We start from the raw sequence: 22,943 nt of genomic DNA on the forward strand, positions 1-22,943 counted from the left end.
TTTTACCCAGGAATGCTGTTCAAGAATTTTTAAGGAGTGCCAAGGTAGCCATGAACAAATGAATAAAAGTTTTACTTGAACATCCAGATATGTCAACTTTAAAAATATCAGAACATCAGAGTATTTATGGAAAAGAAGAAAATGGATAACGTCATGGTATTAATGATTAAGGTGTAAGAGCAGTATTTGAGCTGGTAATTGACTAACACTAATCTCAATTTAATGCAGAACTGTGCTGTGACTCTGTAGCTGGTAACTACAGTCTACACTGTGTAAAGTTAGAGATAATTTTAAATAGAAATTTATCTACATGAAGAAAATAATTTTTCATTAAGTACTGAAATGGCTATTTCGAGGCCACTTATCTTTAAACAATGGTAATTTATTAAGATGAGCTTTAATTAAGGGATACACAGGAAGGTCGTTCCAGTGTTTCACCTCAAGGTAAGGACAAATCAACTTCCAAGACCAATTGGTCAGTGAGACTGAACCAAACAATTTTTAACAGTTAGCAATTCATTTTGGGATACCTATGAAACGCACTAATTTTGATATTTATTTAAATATGATTGAATAAATCAAATGAAAATGTAATGTACCCAATATTCTGTATAAATATGACATACTAAAATTGAGAATATTTTGTACCTATTTATATGAAGAGGAGAGTAAACATGAGACACGATCATGATCTTTACCATTAAGTCATGGACTTGCGCAAAGTGCTGCCATTAAAAAAAAAAAAGAAGGAAGTTTTTCTTTCCTTGTTAAATATTTCAGCTATAAAACTAAGACAGAATTCATCATCAGGACAAAAAAAGTTGGTGGTATTCCTTTTGTAAAAAGAACACATTGAAAAACAACCACAAAACCCCACCCTCAGTGCTAGCTTTGGGATTTAAGAGAACTCAGGAGAAAACAAATACTTAGGGGAGAAAATTTCACAATTATATAAAATAGGTGATGAAAATTTATGGATAATTTAATTTCCTAAAGTAAACCTTTTTGTTTATTTTCAGTTTATAAAATTAGAGAATCTTCACTAACCAAAAATGGACATGATACTTGTTCTAGGTCTCATATAATCTAAAGCTCTCTCTGTGTAACATTATGGTCTAAATTCAAATATCAGGAAAACAATCAGATCTACAAAGTCCTTCTAAACCTAATTTCAGGCTTTCTATAAAGAAAATTAATGAAATTTAATCATATAACATGACAAATATGGTCAATTATCTTGTGATTTGTTCTGGAAATCAAGAGAATTAAAATGAGTTTAAAGATTCCATGGAACTAGAAGTATTACAGAGTTAAAGGACTCACTATTAACTGTGCTATAACAGTGAATTAACCTAAGACTCTTTAAATATCATTCTTCAGAAACTTCAACAGAAAAAGAACAAGGAACGAAGATCAAAGTCTTCTGCCTTAATTTTTCCAGAAGACCAAATTCAGTGTTTAGTTTTAATAGAGTAAGACACTAGACCTAAAATCAAAACTAAAAGGTTTAAATCCAAAAAAAAAAGATTAGTATATTCATTACCAAAAAGATACTAAAATCTTCCTCTTCATATAATTCAAAGGAAGGAAAGTTTCCAAATAAGGGCTGGCCTAGCTCTTACATAGAATAATATTGTATTCACTGGTATGTCACTAGCCCTTAGAATAGTGCCTGGCACCCTAAAATAAATATCTGTTGAATGAATGAATAAATGAATAATGATTAACTATGTGAACTAATACTTGAGGTTATCTATAGCAAAGTAAATATAAAATAGATTTCTTTTAAAAAAATCAAACTATGGAATTAGTTTGTAAGGATGGATAGCACTGAGAAATCCTCAAACTCCCTAATTCATAGTAGAATAACATTAAGAATTTTAAAATTTCACGTCAACAAAATTATCAATATTTAAAATTTTGTGCCTTAAGTAAATTACATCCATGAAGTCTTCCAGATTCATATAGATCATAAAATCAGAGAGTTGTCAGAGAGTTGTCAGGGATCATCTAGCATAGCCCACCATCATATCACACAAAAGGTTACTATTTTTTCTTGTTTAAAAGCTTAATACTACTCAGCCATAAAAAAGAACAAAATAATGCCATTTGCAGCAACATAGATGGAACTAGAGACTCTCATACTAAATGAAGTAAGTCAGAAAGAGAAAGACAAACACCATATCACTTATATATGGAATCTAATATATGGCACAAATGAAACTTTCCACAGAAAAGAAAATCATGGACTTGGAGAATAGACTCGTGGTTGCCGAGGGGGAGGGAGCAGGATGGATTGGAAGCTTGGGGTTAATAGATTCAGACTATTGCCTTTGGAATGGATAAGCAATGAGATCCTGCTGTGTAGCACTGGGAACTATATCTAGTCACTTATGATGGAGCATGATAATGTGAGAAAAAAGAATCCATACAAGTATGTGTAACTGGGTCGCCATGCTGTATAATAGAAAATTGACAGAACACTGTAAACCAGCTATAATGAAAAAAAATCATAATATTAAAATAAATAAATAAGAAAGCTTAATACTTCATTTTTTTTTTTTTTTTGGTCTTTTTGCCATTTCTAGGGCCACTTCCGCGGCATATGGAGGTTCCCAGGCTGGGGGTCGAATCGGAGCCGTAGCCGCCAGCCTACACCAGAGCCACAGCAATGCGGGAACAGAGCAGCTCTGCAATCCACACCACACCTCACTGCAACGCCAGATCCTTAACCCTCTGAGCAAGGCCAGGGTTCAAACCCACAACCTCGTGGTTCCCAGTCAGATTTGTTAACCACTGCGCCACGATGGGAAATCCTATACTTCATGTTTTGCATTGAAAAAAGAAACACTTCTTTTGAGAAGCTGAGTATAAGAACATATTTCAAACTTTTCAACTCTGAAATGGCAAAATGTGCGAAATTTCAAAAACGTGTCCTCCCTAAAAGGGGAGTAGTATTCTGAAACAGGAGGCAACAGGAATGAATATGGGGATGTACAGAGCAAATAACATAGAAATGAAACATATAATAAAAAAATTAAGAAATAATCAAAGGTATAGAGAATGTCTAGTGCAATAAAAATTACATTGGTTTACTTCAAATAAATAAGTAAAAATAATTTGTACCAAATAAATGAGAAAGGGAAGAGGAAACAGTAGTCCCTTTGTGCCATCATTTTCAAAAAAGACTAGAAATCAGTATTTCTTTTCTTTATACTGAAGAGTATCACTTTTTAAGAACTATTGTTCACAATGATATAAGGTATACTGACAGGCATTTAATCAATACCAAAACACTAAGATCTTAACATTTAAACTTCCCACAATTAATACAAAAGTTTTCTTCTGAATTTAGAACTATTTATTTGGAACCATGAATATTTAAAAAAATTGGACTTACTGGAATAGAAATTTTTTTCAAATTACAGTCCTTTTCCAGGAGCTCATATACATACTTCGTGATGATCTAAGTAGGAAAGAAATAATATATTAAAATACAATATTGTCCATTATCAAAATTCACATAAATTATTAAAATTTATTGTTCCAAATGAGTATATCTCTATCCTGGAATATTCTGATACAAAATTAAAAATCTCTTTACTGGTTTACTTACTGCTGCTGTGTATTGAATAACTATGGACCTTAATACTAAGGATTAGAACTGGTTAATATAAACTCACAAAAATATACAAGGACTCTCTATTTTACAAAGCCATACTCTGTAAACATATCTTCTTTTTTTCTCAGTATTCTAGAATTCTGTTTCGGCTCTACTTTCCCCATAAGTATATTACATTTAATACAGTACTATCACAACTCTGAATCCTAATACCTCTTCCGCATTCAATGAATCAAGGAGGGAACAGTCAGCAGTATTTATTTACTGGTATGGTTATCTAGATTTGTGGTAGGCAGAGACATAGCTCCCCAAAGATATCCACATTTTAACTCCTGAAACCTATTAATACGGTATGTTACATGGCAAAAGGGACTTTGTATATATATGATTAAGGTTAAAAACCCAAGATGAGGAGATTATCCTGGTTACTCTGAGTGGACCGAATTTAATCATATAAACCCCTGTAAGTTTATTACAGAACAGTAAATCAGAAGGATGCAAAGTGAGAGGGCCTCAACTGGCCACTGATGGTTTTGAACATGGAGGAAAGAGATAACAAGCCAGGAAATGTAGTGGCCTTTTTTAAGGTGGGATAATCCCCAGTTTACAGCCAGTAAGAAATCAAGACCATTTGTAAGTTCCACCAACAACTACACCAAGAAACAGTCTGGATTTTTCCCCTAGAGAATCCAGAAAGAAACAGCCTATCCAACATGTTGATTTCAGTTTGGTGACACGCATACTGAACTTATGAGCTAAAGAATGATAAGATATTATAGATTTGGGTTGTTTCAAGCCACTAAACTTATGGTAATTTGTTACAGCAGTAATAGAAAAGTACCCTACTATTCCTATTAAGGAAAGCAAACAGAGTAGTGAAGAAAGAGATGTCTGGATTAAAAGTGATGATTTAATAGGCTTTAAGAGTCATTTTAAGGAGGGTTGCCCTCAACATATCTTGAATCATCTATGCACAATATCTAAGAGAAGAATTTTAGCAGCAACGTAATTAAGTCAAATTTTATAAAATAAAATCATATTTTTTGAAGAAAATTAAGATTGCTTTGGTGCTCTCTTCTGTAATCTAAAATAGATTCTCTATTCTGCTTTCTCTAAGGAGTCCAAAACCCTTTCTTCTCTGTATAGATATTCATTCATTTTAGAAAGAGTTATTAGATGTATACTAGAACAGCTTTATATTGGCTGGTAATATAATTTCAAAAGTGACAACGTTAAACTACAAGTAGGCAAAAATTAGTTATTAATTGAATAACAGTCTTATATGTTAGGTAGCAGTTAAAATTATGTTCATTATACCTTCACTAGAAAGTAGCAGTGCTGTAGAACTGAAAGAGTAAATTAAAAATATGTAGGATGAGATTAAAAATATGTATGAAGTTACATAATGGGTTACTACTTCAAGAGAAATGGTTTAACTAAATGATATTAGCTAAAATGAGTGGGTTATCATTTCCAAAAATGTCCTTCTATTAAATCATAAAATATCCTTATATTTAAAGCAACAATAGAACTAATCAGACTTAAGCCAAACTCAAATAAATTCTATCACTATGCAAAATATTTACAAGACATACCTTGAGAAATAAAAAAATTAAACCGTTTTGGCAGTTCATACCTTACACCAATGTGAAATATGATATTACAGTTAATTCTTCATTTCATACTACAGGATAATAAAAAACAATTCAAAAATGCTTACATTTAATTTTGAAAAACAGTATAGGGCCAGTGTCTATTCTAATAAAATCATACAACAAGGAGAGTTGGAGAAACAATACCTAACTTGTCCAGTTTGCCTTGATCTCCAAATCCTGACTATAGAGGAAAAGCAACAGAGATAGATCACACACCAGGTGCTTTAGGTGACTTTTTCCTGCCTCTTCCCAACCCTCCAAGGCAGGACAAAATATCCCACCTCTGTGCTCCTCTGGACATGCTTGACATATATGAGTTTGGTATTAATTACTTGTCTGCTAACTTACTAGCCTTAGAACACTAAAATTTAGGTATCCTACTTCTACTCCCCGTTGTATCCACACAGGGTGGTGTCTGGCGCATTGAAGGTACTTTAAAACAGTATACAAATTCTCTTCACTGTTCATTCTGTCTACATCCTTGGAGGGAGATAAGTGCTTCAGATTTTTAAAATATCTTTTCAAAATGCTGAATTGAGGCTTAGAAAGAAAACATCAAGGATTCATAGCCTTACAGCTTGAGTAGGAATGCAGTCTGCATTTAGAAAAGTCAACAAATGAAAAGATAATTTCAAAAAAAGATAACCTCTGCCCAAATGTAATCTATGTTCAAATATTCACTAGAAATAGTGTTTCCAGTGTAGTTTATAAACAGAAGAGAAAAGGCTTAAGAGACTAATAAGAATGCTCTAAAGTGAAAACTTCATTCTAATAAGAAAGATTGGAACTTCTGGTTTCTGATCTGAAATTCTAATATAGAGTTTGGAAGGAGTCATTCCTATCCTCACAAAAAGAAAAAAACTAAACAAACTGAAATTCAATGACTCTTCTTAGATCCATCAGAGAACTGAGGTCACAGAGCAAACTGCTGCCCTCAAAATTAAAGAGTCAGGCAGGCAGATATAGAAAATCAGGATTTACTGATAACAAAAGCCCAGTACAGAAGTGTTGGCTGAAGCCAGTCCTAGGTTAGGAATGTTTTCAACCATAACTGATTAATTTCTGGAGGTTCAATATGAAGACTAACTTAATAAATGAAAAATTATGAGGGGTTTCAGCCTTAAAGAAGGATCCCCAAAATATCTATGAATATACCTGCATGAGCCCCACTAGGTTCTCACTGTGGAGATAAAAGAAAAATCCTTATCTGCTTCCAGCAGGGAAAAAGGAAAGTAATCATTTTGAAATACTACTGAACTCTATTCTCCTTAATAAAGCTTGCCCACAAGGAAAACGATTTCATCAGAGCCTAAATGACTTAGAGGGGGCAAAGGGCTCACTAATAAGACTAAGACCTAATCATAGAAGGTTTCCTCACATTACCACCGTATCAATAGGGCTCCTATAAAATAACAAGGAATGGGATACAGCCAAAAGAACTGCAAGATTCACCCCTATTTAAGAACTCTAGGAAAACTGACAGACAACAGGGAAAACAAAGGACATAAGAGAAAACTTTAGATGTGGCCACAAGAGCTACACCAAATAATAAACACAGACTGATTCCTAGCCAGATAAACACAAAACTTCACAATAAAGACCTTTCTGTCAAAGTTCCATTTGTCCAATAGATCATGTCCAGCTTTCAACAAAAAATTATTGGGCACAATAAAAGTCAAAAAGAAAGAACCTGAAGAGAGACATCAAACATCAGAAAATTTGGAATTAAGATACTTGAAATTTAAAACAGTAAGTAATATGCTTTACTGAAAAACTCGACAACATAAAAGTACAGAATAGTAACGTAAGCTGATAAATGGAAAACTCCAAGAAAAAATAAAAGGAAATGCTAGATTAAAAATACTGTAAAAAAAAAAATGAAGAATGCTTTTGATAGGCTCATCAGTAGACTGGATATGGCCATGAAAATAAAAGACAGTTCCAAAATTGAAATGCAAAGAGGAAAAAAATGAAAAGATGGAACAAAATACCTGAGAATTGTGGGATAATTATAAAGGTTTAACATACACATAATAATTATACCAGAAGGAGAAGAAAGATGAAAGAACAGAGGAACTACCTGATGTAATAATGGCTGAGACTATTCCAAAATCAATGACAGACACAAAACCACAGATCCAGGTAGTACAAGGAAGGATAAATACCGAAACTGCATCTGGCCATATCATAATAAAATCAAACACAAAGAGAAAATCTGTAAAGAAGCCAGACTGGAGGTATGAAGGATTTGGGGAAGTGTGGGGTGTGTGGGACTTTACCTACAGAGGAAAAAAAGATAAAAATGACATCAAACTTCTCTTAGGAACCATGTACACAAGAAGATAGGAGACTGAACTATTCAAAGTACTGAAAGCAAAAAACCACCAATCCATAATTCTGTATCCACTGAACTTATCCTTCTAAGGTGAGAAAGACTTTCTTAGACAAACAAAAATTGAGAGAATTTTTTTGCTAGTACATCTATCACAAGAAATGTTAAAAGAAATTATTCAGAGAGAAGGAAAATTACATAGGTCAGAAATGTAGGAGTTCCCATCATGGCTCAGTGGTAATAAACCCAACTATTATCCATGAGGACCTGAGCTCAATTCCTGATCTCACTCAGTGGGTTAAGGATCTGGCATTGCCATGAGCTGTGGTGTAGGTCTTAAATGCAGCTTGGGTCTCATGTTCCTGTGGCAAGGAAGAACATTAGAGAGGTAATACGTTAAGGTTAAATAATTTAAACTTTTTTTTTCTTATTTTTAATTGTTCTAACAGACAACAGTTTGTTGAAAATAACAGCAACAATGTTTTTGATTTTGTTTTAGAAAATAAAGATGAACAACAGCAAGAGTTTAGGTTATGGGAGGGAGGAACTGAGAATTCTGTTGTAAGGTATTCGCCCTGCCCAGATTGAAAAAAAATTGGAAAAAAAAACCAATTATTATACCTGATAATTTTTCTGTATTTCTTTCAATTCCTAAGAATTAGCCATACAACTGAAATTAAATCCACAATGACAGATAGGGAAGTAATTCTGAGGTTATATATTCATGAAATGGATCCCTTGGCTAACAACAGAATAATGCCCTTTATGAACTGGAGACAAACTAGACTTTTTTTCTAGCTCAGGATTTCTCTATCTAGTGATTAAAGAAAAGTTTACTATTAGATTGCCAGGCTTCTGTTTGCTATTCTGAAGAAAACCCTCTCAGTAGTAACAAATTATATTTGACCTGATTGATTCACACCAGTAACAATTTCCATTTCTCAACTTTATTATAAAGATAAGACAAACATGTCTGTACTCGGGCCATCATAAGAATAAGAACTTCAGTTGAAGAAATAAAACAAAAATGTCCATAAATCATCAGTCACATTCACCCCTGGAAAGAACACTTATATGCTAAGAGCATCCTGATTTGGAGTATAAAGGTGGATGAACTGAACTGAAAGATACACTCTGAAAGATTTAACTCTTTATCTATGAAATTTTATGCCCCCTATATCAAAGAAAATCTCAGAAAAAAGACTTATGTGGCTACAAACACGAATTAGTAAAATATAAAAAAAATAAAACATTAAAAAAGAAAACAACTTTAAGAGAGCCTGGAGCTGATCAATTATTACTTAGTAGAAATCTAGTTCTAATTTGATGGAATAATATTTAAGTGATTTGTAATTAATAGAAGTGACAGTTCTCTCAGTTCTCCCCTGCTTAAAATAATTAGGTATATGATTTCTGTCTTAAATAGATGTCAGAACAGTTGAAAACAGTTTAGTTTTTTACCTAAGTAACTCCTTTTAACACTATTCGTTTTCTTAGGAAGCTCTCATTTCACAAACAAGCCAAGTAGAGTCAATACCAGCAGGGTGATTTACAGATGTATTACAAATGTAAAAATCTTCGAAATTATGTGGTCTTACTGTATTTAGAAGTTTAACAGTAGGTTGTAAACACACTTGCTTTTAACACAATCTTTGTAAGATTGTATCTATTTTGGGTTACTCAGTTCCATTTCACTTATTGATACTGATATAAACAGCATTTAAAAAACTACATGGCTTTTAAGAAACCAGTCTTACTCATCTCATCTCTAAACAAGTGCAAGTGGTAGAAGATTTTAGCTGTGAGCAATGACTTGATTTAGAACATGTTTATCCCCAAAGCAGGAACATTCACACAGTGTAATTTTTACCTTCAGGGCTGAGTAATTTGTGGTTCAACAGAATCAGATTTAGTATTACACCATCAAGGACAATGCAGTACTTCTTAAAAGCATTAAAAGTTAACAAGTATATGAGATATACATTTTAAATTTAATATTTATTTTTACAATTTTTAAATAAAATGAGAAATTTTATAATCATTATAGCTTAATAAAAACAGAAAATCTTGACACTCGAACAGTAAATAACTGCTTTGATATTTCTAAAATCCTGCATGCAATAATTAGGTTTACTTTCTGCTTTACTATATTCTTATATTTTACATAATTATTTTATAAATTACATACAAAAATGTTTTTTTTTTTTAAATTCATGCTGGCTATCTTTTAGCTGGACAGTTTATTTAATTCATTGTGATTAATGAATTTAAAACTGACTTTTCATTGTATTTTGTACCTTCCACTTACCTTGCTTTTTCTGTTTCTTTTTTTCTTTTCCTATCTTTTAATTGATTAAATTTTCTTTACTCCTACCTTTCTGGTGTAAAAGTTATATATTCTATTTATCCCTGAGCCCCCTACAGTCAAAGAAAATCTCAGAAAACAGACTCATGAGACTACTATCTAGTGGCATCTTTATAGTTTTAACATGAATATTTTACATATCAAAGTATAAATTAATAAATTTTCACTCTTGAAGTTCAAAGATTTGAACTTTTTAAACTCATCTTACATACTATTTGTATATAGCATATTTGATTCCTTGCTTTGTACTCTTTTTCAGTGATTTTGTTGTTGCTTTATTTAGGTAAAGTCTGTTTCAATTTCCCATGTGATTACCAATTCATTTGTTCAGCATTCCTCCTTGGGTGCATCTCTCTTGCTCTCATTAGTTCAGTTTTCTTCTTCATTGGTTCTTTATGAAAAAAGTAAATTTACTTTTTTGTTTGGAAATGTCTCTATCTGGACTTAACACTGAATGATAATTTTATTTAGGCATAAAGTTTTAGATCAATAGTTATTTTCTCTAGTGTCTCTGGTTTCCATGGTTGCTGTTAATATTTCTGTCAGTCTAATTGAGATTGTAGGTAATCAGGCTTCATTCTCTGGCTTCTTTTAAGGCCTTTTCCTATGTCTCTGATGTGCTACAGATTCTCTATAATGTCTAGGTGTAGATTATTAAGTCTTATCAATCTTCATGAGGGGACTCAGTGTACTTCCTGAACCTATCACCAATTCAGAATAATTCACAGACAGTATTTTAAGTATTTCCTCACTCCCATTCTCTCCTTCTGAAAGTCCTAACTAGACATATATTGGGCATTTTTTATTATACTTTCCCTATTATAAGCTCTCTTTCATATTTACCATTTCTTTTTATCTTTCAAGGATACATACTGAGTAATTTTCTTAGGTCTACCTTCTAGGATTCTAATTCTCCCTTCAACTGTATCTAATTTGCTATTTGACTGGGCCACTGAATTTTTAACTTTATTGACTATATTTTGATGTTCATACATTTTATTGGGTATTATTTAATCTAGTACTTTCTTTTTTATATGGTTCTAATCTTTGTTATATGTTAGTTTTCTATTTTTACATTTTTAGCTGTTTAAAATGATACTTATTACAAGGTCTCTAAATATTAGTTCTATTATCTAACATTCTTGTACCTCTGCCTCCTTAGGGATTCTAAAAAAATCACCTTAAAGTACACCATCTTCATAAAGCCTTCTCACTAAAATATTTCCCCTGTCAACAGAGGTCTATTCAACAAATAATTATTTTCTGGCTTTTACTCTTATTGTATCCCTTTTACTCTTATTTCCTCTACCTCATATGCATTCTTTGAAAAAAGGACTATGGTTTGCATTTGATTATAACTCAAAAAAAAAAAAAAGTGGAATAAGGTGCTCAATTTTTTAACGTTTTTTCTAAGTTTTCATTATTGAATTAGCAGAAACAGACCTAAAAGAGAATCCTGTAATTTGGCTGTTATCCATTTACCCTCCCAGTTCTTTCTGGATTTTCTTGGTCTCATAAATTTCAGACAAGAATATTTACTATAAAGTAAGAAAATTTTCAATAAAATATTTAATATAATTTACGTGCATTCTCAGGTTTTAAGGTAAAAGAATAGCTAATATAAACAAGATACAGTTTAACTGGGGGCATTTTACAACGTTTGGTTTACTATTTACTTGCAAATATACTGCAGCTAAAATCAAGCATGCCTAATTCTAAAGTTAACTCATCTAATTATGAAGGGTGCAACTCAACAGCTGCACTATGTTTATCGTCAGTAACACCAAATGAAATACTACAGTCCTCAGAGTACACCATACCTTCTACTCACACACAACCTTTCTAGTCTCAACTCCTTCCTAATTGCCAATTTTACGTCTCCAGATATAGATACAAAACATTACTCAGCCACTTTACATTGGTAGAAATGGAAATTTATCATCAGTTTCATGTTACTGGCCAAAGAAGGAGACAGGAGATACTTGAATACCTCAAATAAAAGTCATCTCCTTTCATTTTTCAGGCTATAATATAGGAAAATATAGTAAGAACTTAGTAGAAAAAATCATCTACAGTGTATCCCCTCTGTAAGGTTTACTTGTTCAACTTCATGGCTTTAACTTGAGATTTGATTTTAAAAATGTATTGAGTTGGTATCAGTGTATGTATATATATGTGTGTACATATACATATATATATATATCCTATTCATGTACATAGATGAGATGGATGTAGGTATATATCTGCATGAGCATATATACACTTATTTCACATATATACATATATATCTTTATCATATTTATTTCTATATTTACCTATCTACAGAGAGTAAAAACTATGAATATATATACATGTGTACACACAGACATTCACATTTGCTGATAGCCTAGAAGCAATAACACCACCACCAAAACACAGATCGAGGTGTCTGTGTGTGTTTTATATGTATATATATAAAAATTTTTCTGACAAAAATAACTAGAGCTTATTGGAGATTGGAATTATTCAAGGGGTTGAATTTTTATGCCCATCACCATACAAAGAACCAAGGATCCTAAGAGAAAAGGCTGATTCCAGGGCCTGAAGCAAGGAAAATACAAGTAAAGTCTGAAAAAAAAAATGTGCATAAGAATGTAAGAAGATTCTGAAAGTGTGACAAATAAATGTTAAAGGAATAAAGAATCTGCTTGAGGAGAATCCCTAACCAAATCTGTCATAATTTAGGCATCAAAATAATGACAGCAATGGAGAATATAGCCCACTGAGTAAAATAAGTATCCATGAATCCACAATGTATAAAAAAATGAATAAAGTAAAAAGGAAAGAAAAATAAAGCTCTTTTCTTGAGGTAGAATGCCAACTGATACAAGTAGAAGAAATGATGGAGTTAGAAAATCATCAATCAATGCAAAAATTAACAGCTAGAAGTCCCATAAAGAATATGGTTTCAAGTATATTCCCCCAAATTACATATTTGTAATTTTATAATATAACCTGACAGACATCACCAATATCAGAGCAAACCAAAGTCATTTATTCACAATATCATACACTGAGGACAAAAGATCACATCTAAGGCACTAAAACTGTCAAAGAATCATGAACTGAATCTAGTCATGGGAATATATATGACAAACTTAAATTGAGGGTCATTCTACAAATGTCCTGTACCCCTAAGAAAAGGATACAAATGAACTTATTTTCAAAATGGAAACAGTTTCGCATAGACTTTGAAAACAAATTTATGGTTACCAAAGTGGACAGGTCAAGGGTGGCAGGGATGGACTGGGGGTTTGAGATTGGTGTATGAATACTGAGGTATGTGGAATGACTGGCCAACAGGTACTTGCTGTATAGCACAGAGAACTCGACTCAATATTCTATGATAATCTATGTGGGAAAAGGATCTGAAAGAGAGTGGATGTGTATACATGTATAACTGAATCACTTTGTTGTACAGCATAAACTATCAACATCATAAATCAACTTCACTTAAATAAAACTTTAAAAGATGAACAAAATATAATGTGAGGAACAAAAGGTTTTTTTTTTTAAATCTAATGTGAATATGAGAAACCACTTTGTATTTTCAACTTGATCTAGAGGCATCGCCACGTGGACTCAATTATACTTTGTGTGGTGGGATATGTTCTTGAAATGCTAGTCATCTCCAAGTGCAACAAGCAACTGTCCCTAAGGCTGTGGAATAGCAAGGTCCTCAGACCAAAGAAAGATGCTCAAGTCATTATTAAAAAAAGAAATGTCCTTGAAAAAAGTCAATACAATGTTTAAAAAAAAAAGAAAAGAAAAAGAAAGGCTAAGGAATGGCTCCAGATTAAAGGCGAATAAAGAGACATGATAACTATACGCAATATGTGAACATGCATTTGTTCCTGGACTTGAGGAACATCAGCTACTGAGTATATAACGTGACAATCTGCAAATTTTAAACCTGGCTTGGCTTGCAGATTGACAGAACATAAAAGTTCCTGAGTCTGATAATTGCTCAATAGTTATGAAGAGAATGTTCTCGTTCTTAGGAAATGTACAGCAATGCATTAGTGGTAAAAAGGGCATAATGTTTCTAACTTATTTTCAAAATGAGTCACAAAAAGGTAGGCTACGAGGGAACTCACTATGGTTTCCTTTTAATCATGCAACTTTTCTGTAAGTGTAAAATGATATCAAAACATAAGATTATTTTAAAATTTCCCACACTGTTCACATTGCTAATGCAGTTGCTACTTTTTCCACAATTATTTCAATGGAAATGTAGCACATGACAAATAATTTAACAATTTGCTTTCACCAAAACATTTTAATGTCTCAAAATGTTACAAAACCGCAACTCTACCTAGAAATAATTTTCATTTCTTATTACTTGTCATGATCATGGACTCACTAGAATAAGTCCTACCGTTTGCTATGTTTGTGCCTATGCTCATCTCTCATCTGAAATTCCTTTAACTTGCCCCATTTTCCCCCAAATTCCCACCACCAAAATCTATGGGATGCCCCAAAACTTAATTCAATTGCTACCTCCTACTTGAAGCTTTCATTGATTCTATCAATGACTGTGCTTTCTTATGACATTTAGCACTCTATCATAATTACCTCACATTTCTCAGTTGCCCAGTGAAGCAGACATCTTACAAACAAGATTTATATCCCACTTCTATAGATGTATATGAGAAATGAATGAATGAAAAAAATGTTGCCTTCGGGATGGATTAGCAATGGGATCCTGCTGTGTAGCACTGGGAACTCTGTCTAGTCACTTATGATGGAACACGTAATGAGAGAAAAAAGAATGTATACATCTAAGTGTAACTGGGTAACCATGCTGTACAGTAGAAAAAATATATATATAAATAAATGATTAAAAAATAAGAAAAATAAGTAGCCGTGCTTGCAAATATCTGGTATTTTGGTTTATAAAGATCTATAAGTAATACATTTAAAAGAAAATCAATATTTTAAAAATTAATTTTTATATTGGAATTAAAATCACAAGATTTAAAAATAAAAATACTATAACACAGCATATACCAAGGAGTCTCATACCCACCCTGTCCTCCTCCACTATATTCCCCCTTACTTTGCCCCCATAGGTAATCTTATTATTTAGTTTCTTATATATCCTTCCAGTTTCTTAGTGCCAATATAAGTAAATAAAAATGTATTATTTTCCTCTATTTCTTAAAAACATACTACACACACTGTATTATATAATTTTTTGCACAATATATTCTTATGAGCCCTTCTTTCTTATACCTAAATGACCATGTTACTTGATCATCTGAAAATTTAACCTGATCATCTATTCTCTCAGTAACAGAGGTCTCCTTTATTCTGTTTTTACTAGCCATAATATTCTACTGTGTGGATGTACCAGATTTTAATCAATTTTTAAAATATTTAATGCTTTTCAAAAGTATTCACTAAGAAAAACATATATACCCTTATGCACTATTTATTAAATCTTATGCAAATAAAATGTACACATAATTACTAACCTGGGGCTTGGAATCATTTAAAGATCTACCCTGTAAGTTATCAAACTATTTTAAAAAGAACACCTTTTCCTCTTAATGGCCTATTTATCTTAATTTGACATTCCATCCTAGCTCCCTCCTAGGAAGGAAAGGAAAGGAAGAGAGAGAGATAAAAGGAGGGAGTGACAGAGGGAAAGCATGAGGAAGAAAAAAATATAAAATTTCTTAATAATTAAGGTTTGATACTATTTAATAATGTCAGCTTGGCTAAACCTAAAAGGGCTCCTCTAGCATCTTTACATTAAAGAGACTATGATATGAATGGCAATGAGTTATCTAATTAGAACTAAATCACATTTACCCGGGGTGCATATCCTCTTATGTCAGAACTACATCTTAAATTTCACTAGAATTATCTCCATCTCATCCCTATTTTTCCCCCTTAAAACCTTTTATACTTCATTCTCAGTGGGTACATTCTAAACTTTTAAAAAGCCTTTTGAAGTAACTGCTTTTTCAGCATATCTTTGAAATAAAATTCATTCCTCCAACTTTCTATTAGCATTCCCTGGAGTTCCAGTCTATATCACCAGCTATCCTTCATTTAGATCAGCTTCAGATCACTTGCTCTCACGTTTTCCTTTTACCTGCTCTAAAGAATAGTCCTCCCATGCAAAAGTTCCTGTGCCAGGGATCAAACCTGTGACACAGCAGCGATGTGAGCCACAGCAAAGACAATGCTGGATCCTTCACCCAGGCCCCATCAGAGATTTCCACCAGATTCTTAAACAGCAGCCAACTTGTAAGTGTATCCAGTTAACTACTGATATCTCCTCCTAGTGATTTCACAGGCACATCAAACTTCTATGTTCAAAGTGACTCCATCTATAAATCTCCACACCTATTCCTTCTCCAATGTGTCCATCAACTCTATAGATGGGACTGCCATCCACCTAACTGCTTAAGTCCAAGCCTAAATATCTTAACTCCTTCTCCTTCATCCTTCCCTTGAAATCAATCATTAAATCATCGAGCTAATCTTGGAAGAGCTCTATACCTCTCCATATCTACTACTGCCTTCCTAGTTCATTCTACTATATTAACAAGCTATTATCTATTCCATGGATTGCTTCTGTAGCTTCCTTCTGCTGTATCTATTATAGCAATTCTTCCTTTAGATCTTATCACTGTTAGCAGATATCCTTTGAATATGCTAATCTAAAGCTTGCCTGTGCTATAAGGATAGGGCCCCAATACTTATCACAGCACAGGCTTACCAGATCTGGTCTCTGCACATTTCTCAAGCTTCATCCTATACCGACTCTCTTTCCTCATTCTCCATACTGTGTAACAACACTGACTTTCTTTTCAATTCTCAGATGAATCAGGATCTTTTTCCCCTCAGAGCCTTTTCAAATAGCATTGCTTTGCCGGGAATGCTCATTCCATCCTTTCTTTATTCAGCTTCAGTGTCTTCCTTGCCTGGCCCTGAATCTATGCTCAAGACATAGCTAAGAATCTTGCATTCATCCTTCCTAATACTTATATTATTAATAATTATAAAAATGTCCTCTCCAAGATTTGTCTTTGCCATCTTTGTCATTAGACTTTTAGCTTTTGGGAAACGAGTAAATATATATGTACGCACATATGTATGTATATATTTGTCTGGGTCTGAATGTCTAAGGCCTAGCTCATGTGATGACAATCAAAAATTTTTTTGAATAAAGAGTAATAATAGCAAACATATGCAGAGTACTCACACTAACATAAGCTGATTTAATAAATTTGTACTTTTTCAGTCTTTACAACCCTTGATAAGAGGAACCCTAACTATTGGAAAAGTTAGATAACTTACCCATAGTTATACAGCTAAATAAGTTTTAGAGTTTGAACTGAAACCTAGGAAATCTGCCTACTCTGGAGTCTAGAACCTGTTTTCTGAACTTACATGATACATTCCATCTCCTGTGTTATGTGGTCAATAAATAAAGATGCTAAGCGAGAGTGAGACATAAAACTGAAATTAAAGATCTATGAGTAACCTAATATCAGCAGGCAAGAGCCAAAAAAGAGGATATTCAATGTAGGTAAAGTAAAAAGAGAGTAATTTTAATTGCCGAAGCTAGGCTTTCTTAATGTGTGAGCAAATGAAGAATGCTCTTCCAGCTGTCTGATGAAGTCGATGGACTCTTCTCAGAACAATGTTTCTGTTTTTTTTTTAAATTAAAATATACAGAATTATAAAGGAAACCAATTATAGTGGAATGCAGTCCAAACATTTTAAATACCAGATTTAAGATATATTTTTATATGTCCTTCCTTATCAATGCACTTTAGATACATCAAAACCTAAAATTTTATCATATAAAAACAGATCATTTCTAATGGTGAAAAAGTCACAAGAGTGCTATTATTATATTTTATGCCTATAGTTATAATTAAAAGAAACTTAGGTTACAGATTAGTAAAAATAAAGATGTCATTTTTATCCCATTGAGGTTCAAAGAGCCAACCCCCTAAAAACTATATCCTGGAGTTAAGTATCCCTGGCCTTAACAAAAGTCTTCTCAAAGCATGCCTTTTTCTGGCCCAAAAGTGGAAAAAAGTGTGACCAGCATCTTTTCTGAAATGTACACTATTAAAAAGCACTGCCCTCGATTCATTTCCTGGCCACATAAAATCATATGATTTTAGTTTTAACATTAGGTATATGCAGATGACATTAAACACTAGAGCCCAATTTTTCTTGTTACTCTGAGTAATATTAACATCTATGTTTCAAAACAAGAAGGATTATGATTGGCATGGTTCTTGAACTCAGACACTCAGGACAAAACTATCACTGTCAGGCATTTAGCTAAAGAATCATGCTAACTTTTCATTATCTTTTTCTTCTTTTCTTATCACTCTGCTGAAGTAGACATTTATAAAAACGATCTCAAAGGCAAATAGACATGTGTGGATGACTTTGGGCTGATGTTTATTAACATATTCAAGGAAACACATTATAGTTCATACACCTAAGGTAGGCTAATATGTGAAAATAAATGGTTTAAAAACAGTTATCAGTAAGCCAGAAAAAGAAACAAGCTATATATAAATCAGGTATTGGTCATGTAAATAATAAGTTTCCTGTAAATTATTTACTCTTCTAAGGAAAAGCACTCACATAAAGAATAAGACTACACTGTGACTAGGGACAAAAAAATCTGGTAGATTGATAAAATTCAGAGTAGCCTTTGCAATGTCATCTGAATTTGTTGAAAGATGGGCAACTACACTGTGGATTAAAACTTTGCCTCTTTATCTTTTTTCAAAGAAAGGTAACTATTCCCTATGATGATAGCAGGAATTAAAACTATTTTTACCACTCTCCTTTTGCCTTTCTACAAGGAGAGCTTTAATGGTCTAATGGTTTTTGAGCTGAAATAGAGGACAATTCTACTGAACATGATGTGGTTTCTGCTGGGAACCACTATTCTAAGATGGACTATCTTAAATCAGAAGATACTCTCTTTCATAACCTCTCCAATGGAGTGAGAGGAAGAGACGTTTCCAGCATTCTTTCTGTTTTTACTACACTGTAAGCAAAAATAAATAAATAAGGACCAGCACCCCCCCCAAAAAAAAGTACAATAAGTTGTTAGGTTTCAGCTTCCAGCCAAAGGGAAATTACTAATATTTGGATTTGCCTTCTCTTTATTAACAAATAAACAAGTGTATAAAACATATTGAACTGTTTTGGAGAGTAAAAACAGGCAATATAGACCTATGAACCCTCAAAGAAAAAAACTAAAGGAGATGAACCCTATATAATCTTGGCTTTCTGCCTGAAGGTCATTTCTTTTTTTTCCCCACATCCATGGCATATGGAAGTTCCTGGGCCAGGAATCAATTCTGAGCCACAGTTGTAACCTACACCACAGCTGCAGCACCACCAGGCCTCTAACCATTGCATGAGGCCACAGATCGAATCTGCACCTCAGCAGTGATTTTAGGCAGAGAAAGTACCGGGTACTTAACCTGCTGGGCTGTAGCAGAAACTCCTTGAGGGCCATTTCTAGATTGTGTCCTGGGAGGAAGAACCCTAACAGAACCCACTGGCCTCAGTGAATTGAGGGGAAGGAGATCTGAGTTCTGGGAAACTGAGGTAACTGGAATTTTAGAGTACAATACCATAGATAAGGGAGTTGTGCAGAAAAAGTGCAACAGAAATCTATGTATGAGTTTCTGTATGTCTTTGCCTACACTGTATATGCATAGGGTAAAACTTACAAAACACTAGGGTGAGAAAATTACTGAGGAAAATAAATACTGAAAAATTTCAAAATGAGCAATTTGAAGAACTCTATATAGGACTCTGAAATATTTGGGTTCAAATCAGTTAGAGTGAAAAGGCTTCACTGAGTGCTCAGGAGTATTAAATAGTGGTCAGAGAATGCTACTCTAGATCTACCTTAGAAAGATTTAAAACAAATCTATGAATGAACTATTCCACAACAAACTTAACCGTTAGTAAAACAAAATTCAAATTCAATTTTCTTTAAAGACAGACAATGCTATCCAGTCACTCACCAATATAATATTAATAATGTCCATCATCCAATACAAATTACTATAGACATTCACAGAAACAGGAAAATGTGATCCATAACTGGGAGAGAAATCAGTCAATAAAAATAGACCTAGAAATGATAGACATGATGAAATTAGGAGAAAAGCACATTAAACCAGTTACTATAAAAACATTCAAAGATATAAAGGAAAATATAAATATAGTAAGAAAAGAAATAGATTAAAAAACAGAACCAAAAATGGAACTGCTCAGAACTGAACAATACATTATCTGAAATAAAAAACTCAGCAAATAGGTTTAACACCTGATTAAATACCACAGGAGAATAGATAAAAAATGTAAAGATATAGTAATAAAAGCTATCCAAAATGAAAAAGAGAAAAGACAAAAAATGAATCACACTTCAGTGACCTGTGGAACGATGACAAGCAGCTTAACATGCATGTAACTGGGGTAATGGAGGGCAGGGGAAGGAGAAGTAATGTTTTTCAAAATAATGGTAGATCAGTTTCCAAATTTGATAAAAACTATAAACACACATCCAAGAAGCTCAACAAAGAAGTTAGTGAAGAAAAGAACCCCAAGAGAAAACTGGTAATAAAGGGAAAATCTCAAAAGCAGCCAGAAAAATCACTGGGAAATCAAAAATAAGAATTACCACTAACTTTTCAACAGAAAGATTACAAACCAGAAGACAATGGGAAAATATCTTGAAAGGATTCCAAGAAAAAAAAAATATTATAATATATATTATATATATCACGATAATATAATATGTGATATACACACACACATATACATATATATACACATACATATATATATATCCCTTACCTGGAAGTCTAATACATGGAAAGTATCTTTTGGAAAAGAAGGCAAAATAAAGACATTTTCAGACAATAGCCAAGAAAACTAAATGCCAATAGAATGGTACTAGAGGGAGTTCCCATCGTGGCACAGCAGAAACAAATCTGACTAGTATCTGTGAATATATGGATTCAATCCCTGGCCTCACTCAGTGGGTTGGGGATCTGGCATTGCCACAAATTGTGGTGTAGGTCATAAACACGGCTTGGATCTGATGTTCCTGTAGCTGTGGTGTAGGCTGGAAGCTGCAGCTCCAACTCACCCCTAGGCCTGGGAACTTCCATATGCCGTGAGTATGGACCTAAAAGGCAGGAAAAAAAAAAAAAAAAGGATGGTACTAGAAATATTGTAAAATGCTCTTTATGCTAAAGAAAATGATTCCAGGTAGAAATAAATATAGGTAGATGTTAAAATACAATGTTAGGAAATTCTCATATTATATGTGAGAATACAGTTAATTTGAAGATTAACTGTAGTAAGCTGAAGATGCATATTGTAAATTCCATACAAACCATTAATAAAGTGAGACAAAAACGTATAGTGAATAAACTAAAAGAGGAGGGAAGCTAGATTACTACCAAATACACAATATAATCAGTTAGATTTATTACTTTTAGCTAAGGTTTTTTTCTTATGAGTGACAGGATGAACTTCTACTGATGTCTGTAACATACACTAGTCATTTTCTTATTTTTGCACAAACATTAATTATACAGTTTCTTCATGTACAAAACTAAAGAACCTCAGAATACAAACATTCTAGAAATTCAATATACATCACTCTGCCAAAAAAGTAATAGATCCCTACTTAGATAAAATATAGGTAATTTTTACAAATTAAGTGATAATTTTTATTAGTAAGATCTGACAATATCAAAGAAAGAGAATCATCAAAATTTAAGTTCAGTGGTATAAATCTTTTCTCAGAGTTTGAGAACATAACCATTCATTTCTGAAACAATTCAAGACATTTTAAAAATCGATTTCATTCTAGAAAAGACTTAACAGAAAAAAAAAATATTTCTACTTCTAAAACCCATAAAGAAACAAAAACACCTTTCCAATGATTCCCACACAAGTACAAAAAGTAAACTTTAAAGTCTTATACATTGTTTAAGGAATACAGGTTAAAGAGATTAGTTGTCAACAAAATACAAAACTTCTTAAACTGAAAAAAATATCTCAGTAGTATACCTTGACAAAAGCAAAGTTTAAAAAAAAATACCTTAAATATGTAACACACAACTTCAGTGATATCTGAAAGCTACTTTATTATATAAAATATTTTCCTTTGGCGAGCTTCACCAGCTGGTACCATTTGCCCAGAGAGACAGCTGTTTTTTAGTTTTCCTATCTCAGCACGTTTCCAACTGTCAGTTCTAACTGTATGCAATCCCATAGTGACAGAATACTTTAAGAGAAATGGCTCATTAACTGTGAATCTACGAAGTCCACTCTCTTCAGTGAATTCAAATTAAACCCACAGACTTGCCAGCTCAAAACAGAATTCCCCACACATTTTTTGTTGTTCTTTTGCACTGTAGATGCAAAGTAAAATATTCATGCCATCTACTATAAAATTTTTTGCTCAATCCTATAAATGTACTGACATAAAAATGTTCGTAGAAGTATATCTTGAAAAATTATGAATTACAAAGCTATTTTTTAATGAGAACTTCCAAATTCCTTTACAATGTAAGCAGCTTACAATTTTGCAGAGAGCCTAGTTTGAACAACAAAAGCTCAAATTAAAAATGTATAATAGGTTCTTAGAAAATTCCTAATAACAATTCTAAGAGGAGATTGACCACACATGCCTATAAGAATCATATGACATAATGCATATAAAAGAGTTAAAAAGTAAAATCAGTTTTTAAGTGTAAAATGAAGTAATAACTTTTATAAATTACTTGAAAAGTAATGAGCATGAGCCTGGCCATGAGCATGGAATATGCAAGGCAGATGCATATCAAATATATGTTTACCAAAAGAATATAAATGGATGATAACCACAACAATTTCAGAAAT

The 22,943-nt window shown here is 32.8% G+C and overlaps 1 protein-coding gene across 10 annotated transcripts in view; it reads right to left on the reverse strand.

The window, feature by feature from the left end:
* Window positions 1-22,943, reverse strand: part of FAM172A (family with sequence similarity 172 member A) — a 415,825-nt gene that overhangs the window by 313,802 nt on the left and 79,080 nt on the right. For 9 of the 10 annotated variants that reach the window (XM_013994983.2, XM_013994986.2, XM_013994989.2 and 6 more), the window contains one exon: window positions 3,401-3,466. In XM_013994983.2, coding sequence (XP_013850437.2) covers window positions 3,401-3,466 — 66 coding nt within the window. Of the gene's footprint in view, window positions 1-3,400; window positions 3,467-20,047; window positions 20,158-22,943 lie in introns of all 10 variants that reach the window. The other variant, XM_021085392.1, reaches the window with a different exon arrangement.

Source organism: Sus scrofa, chromosome 2 (assembly GCF_000003025.6).
Source record: "Sus scrofa isolate TJ Tabasco breed Duroc chromosome 2, Sscrofa11.1, whole genome shotgun sequence".
Taxonomy (NCBI): domain Eukaryota; kingdom Metazoa; phylum Chordata; class Mammalia; order Artiodactyla; family Suidae; genus Sus; species Sus scrofa.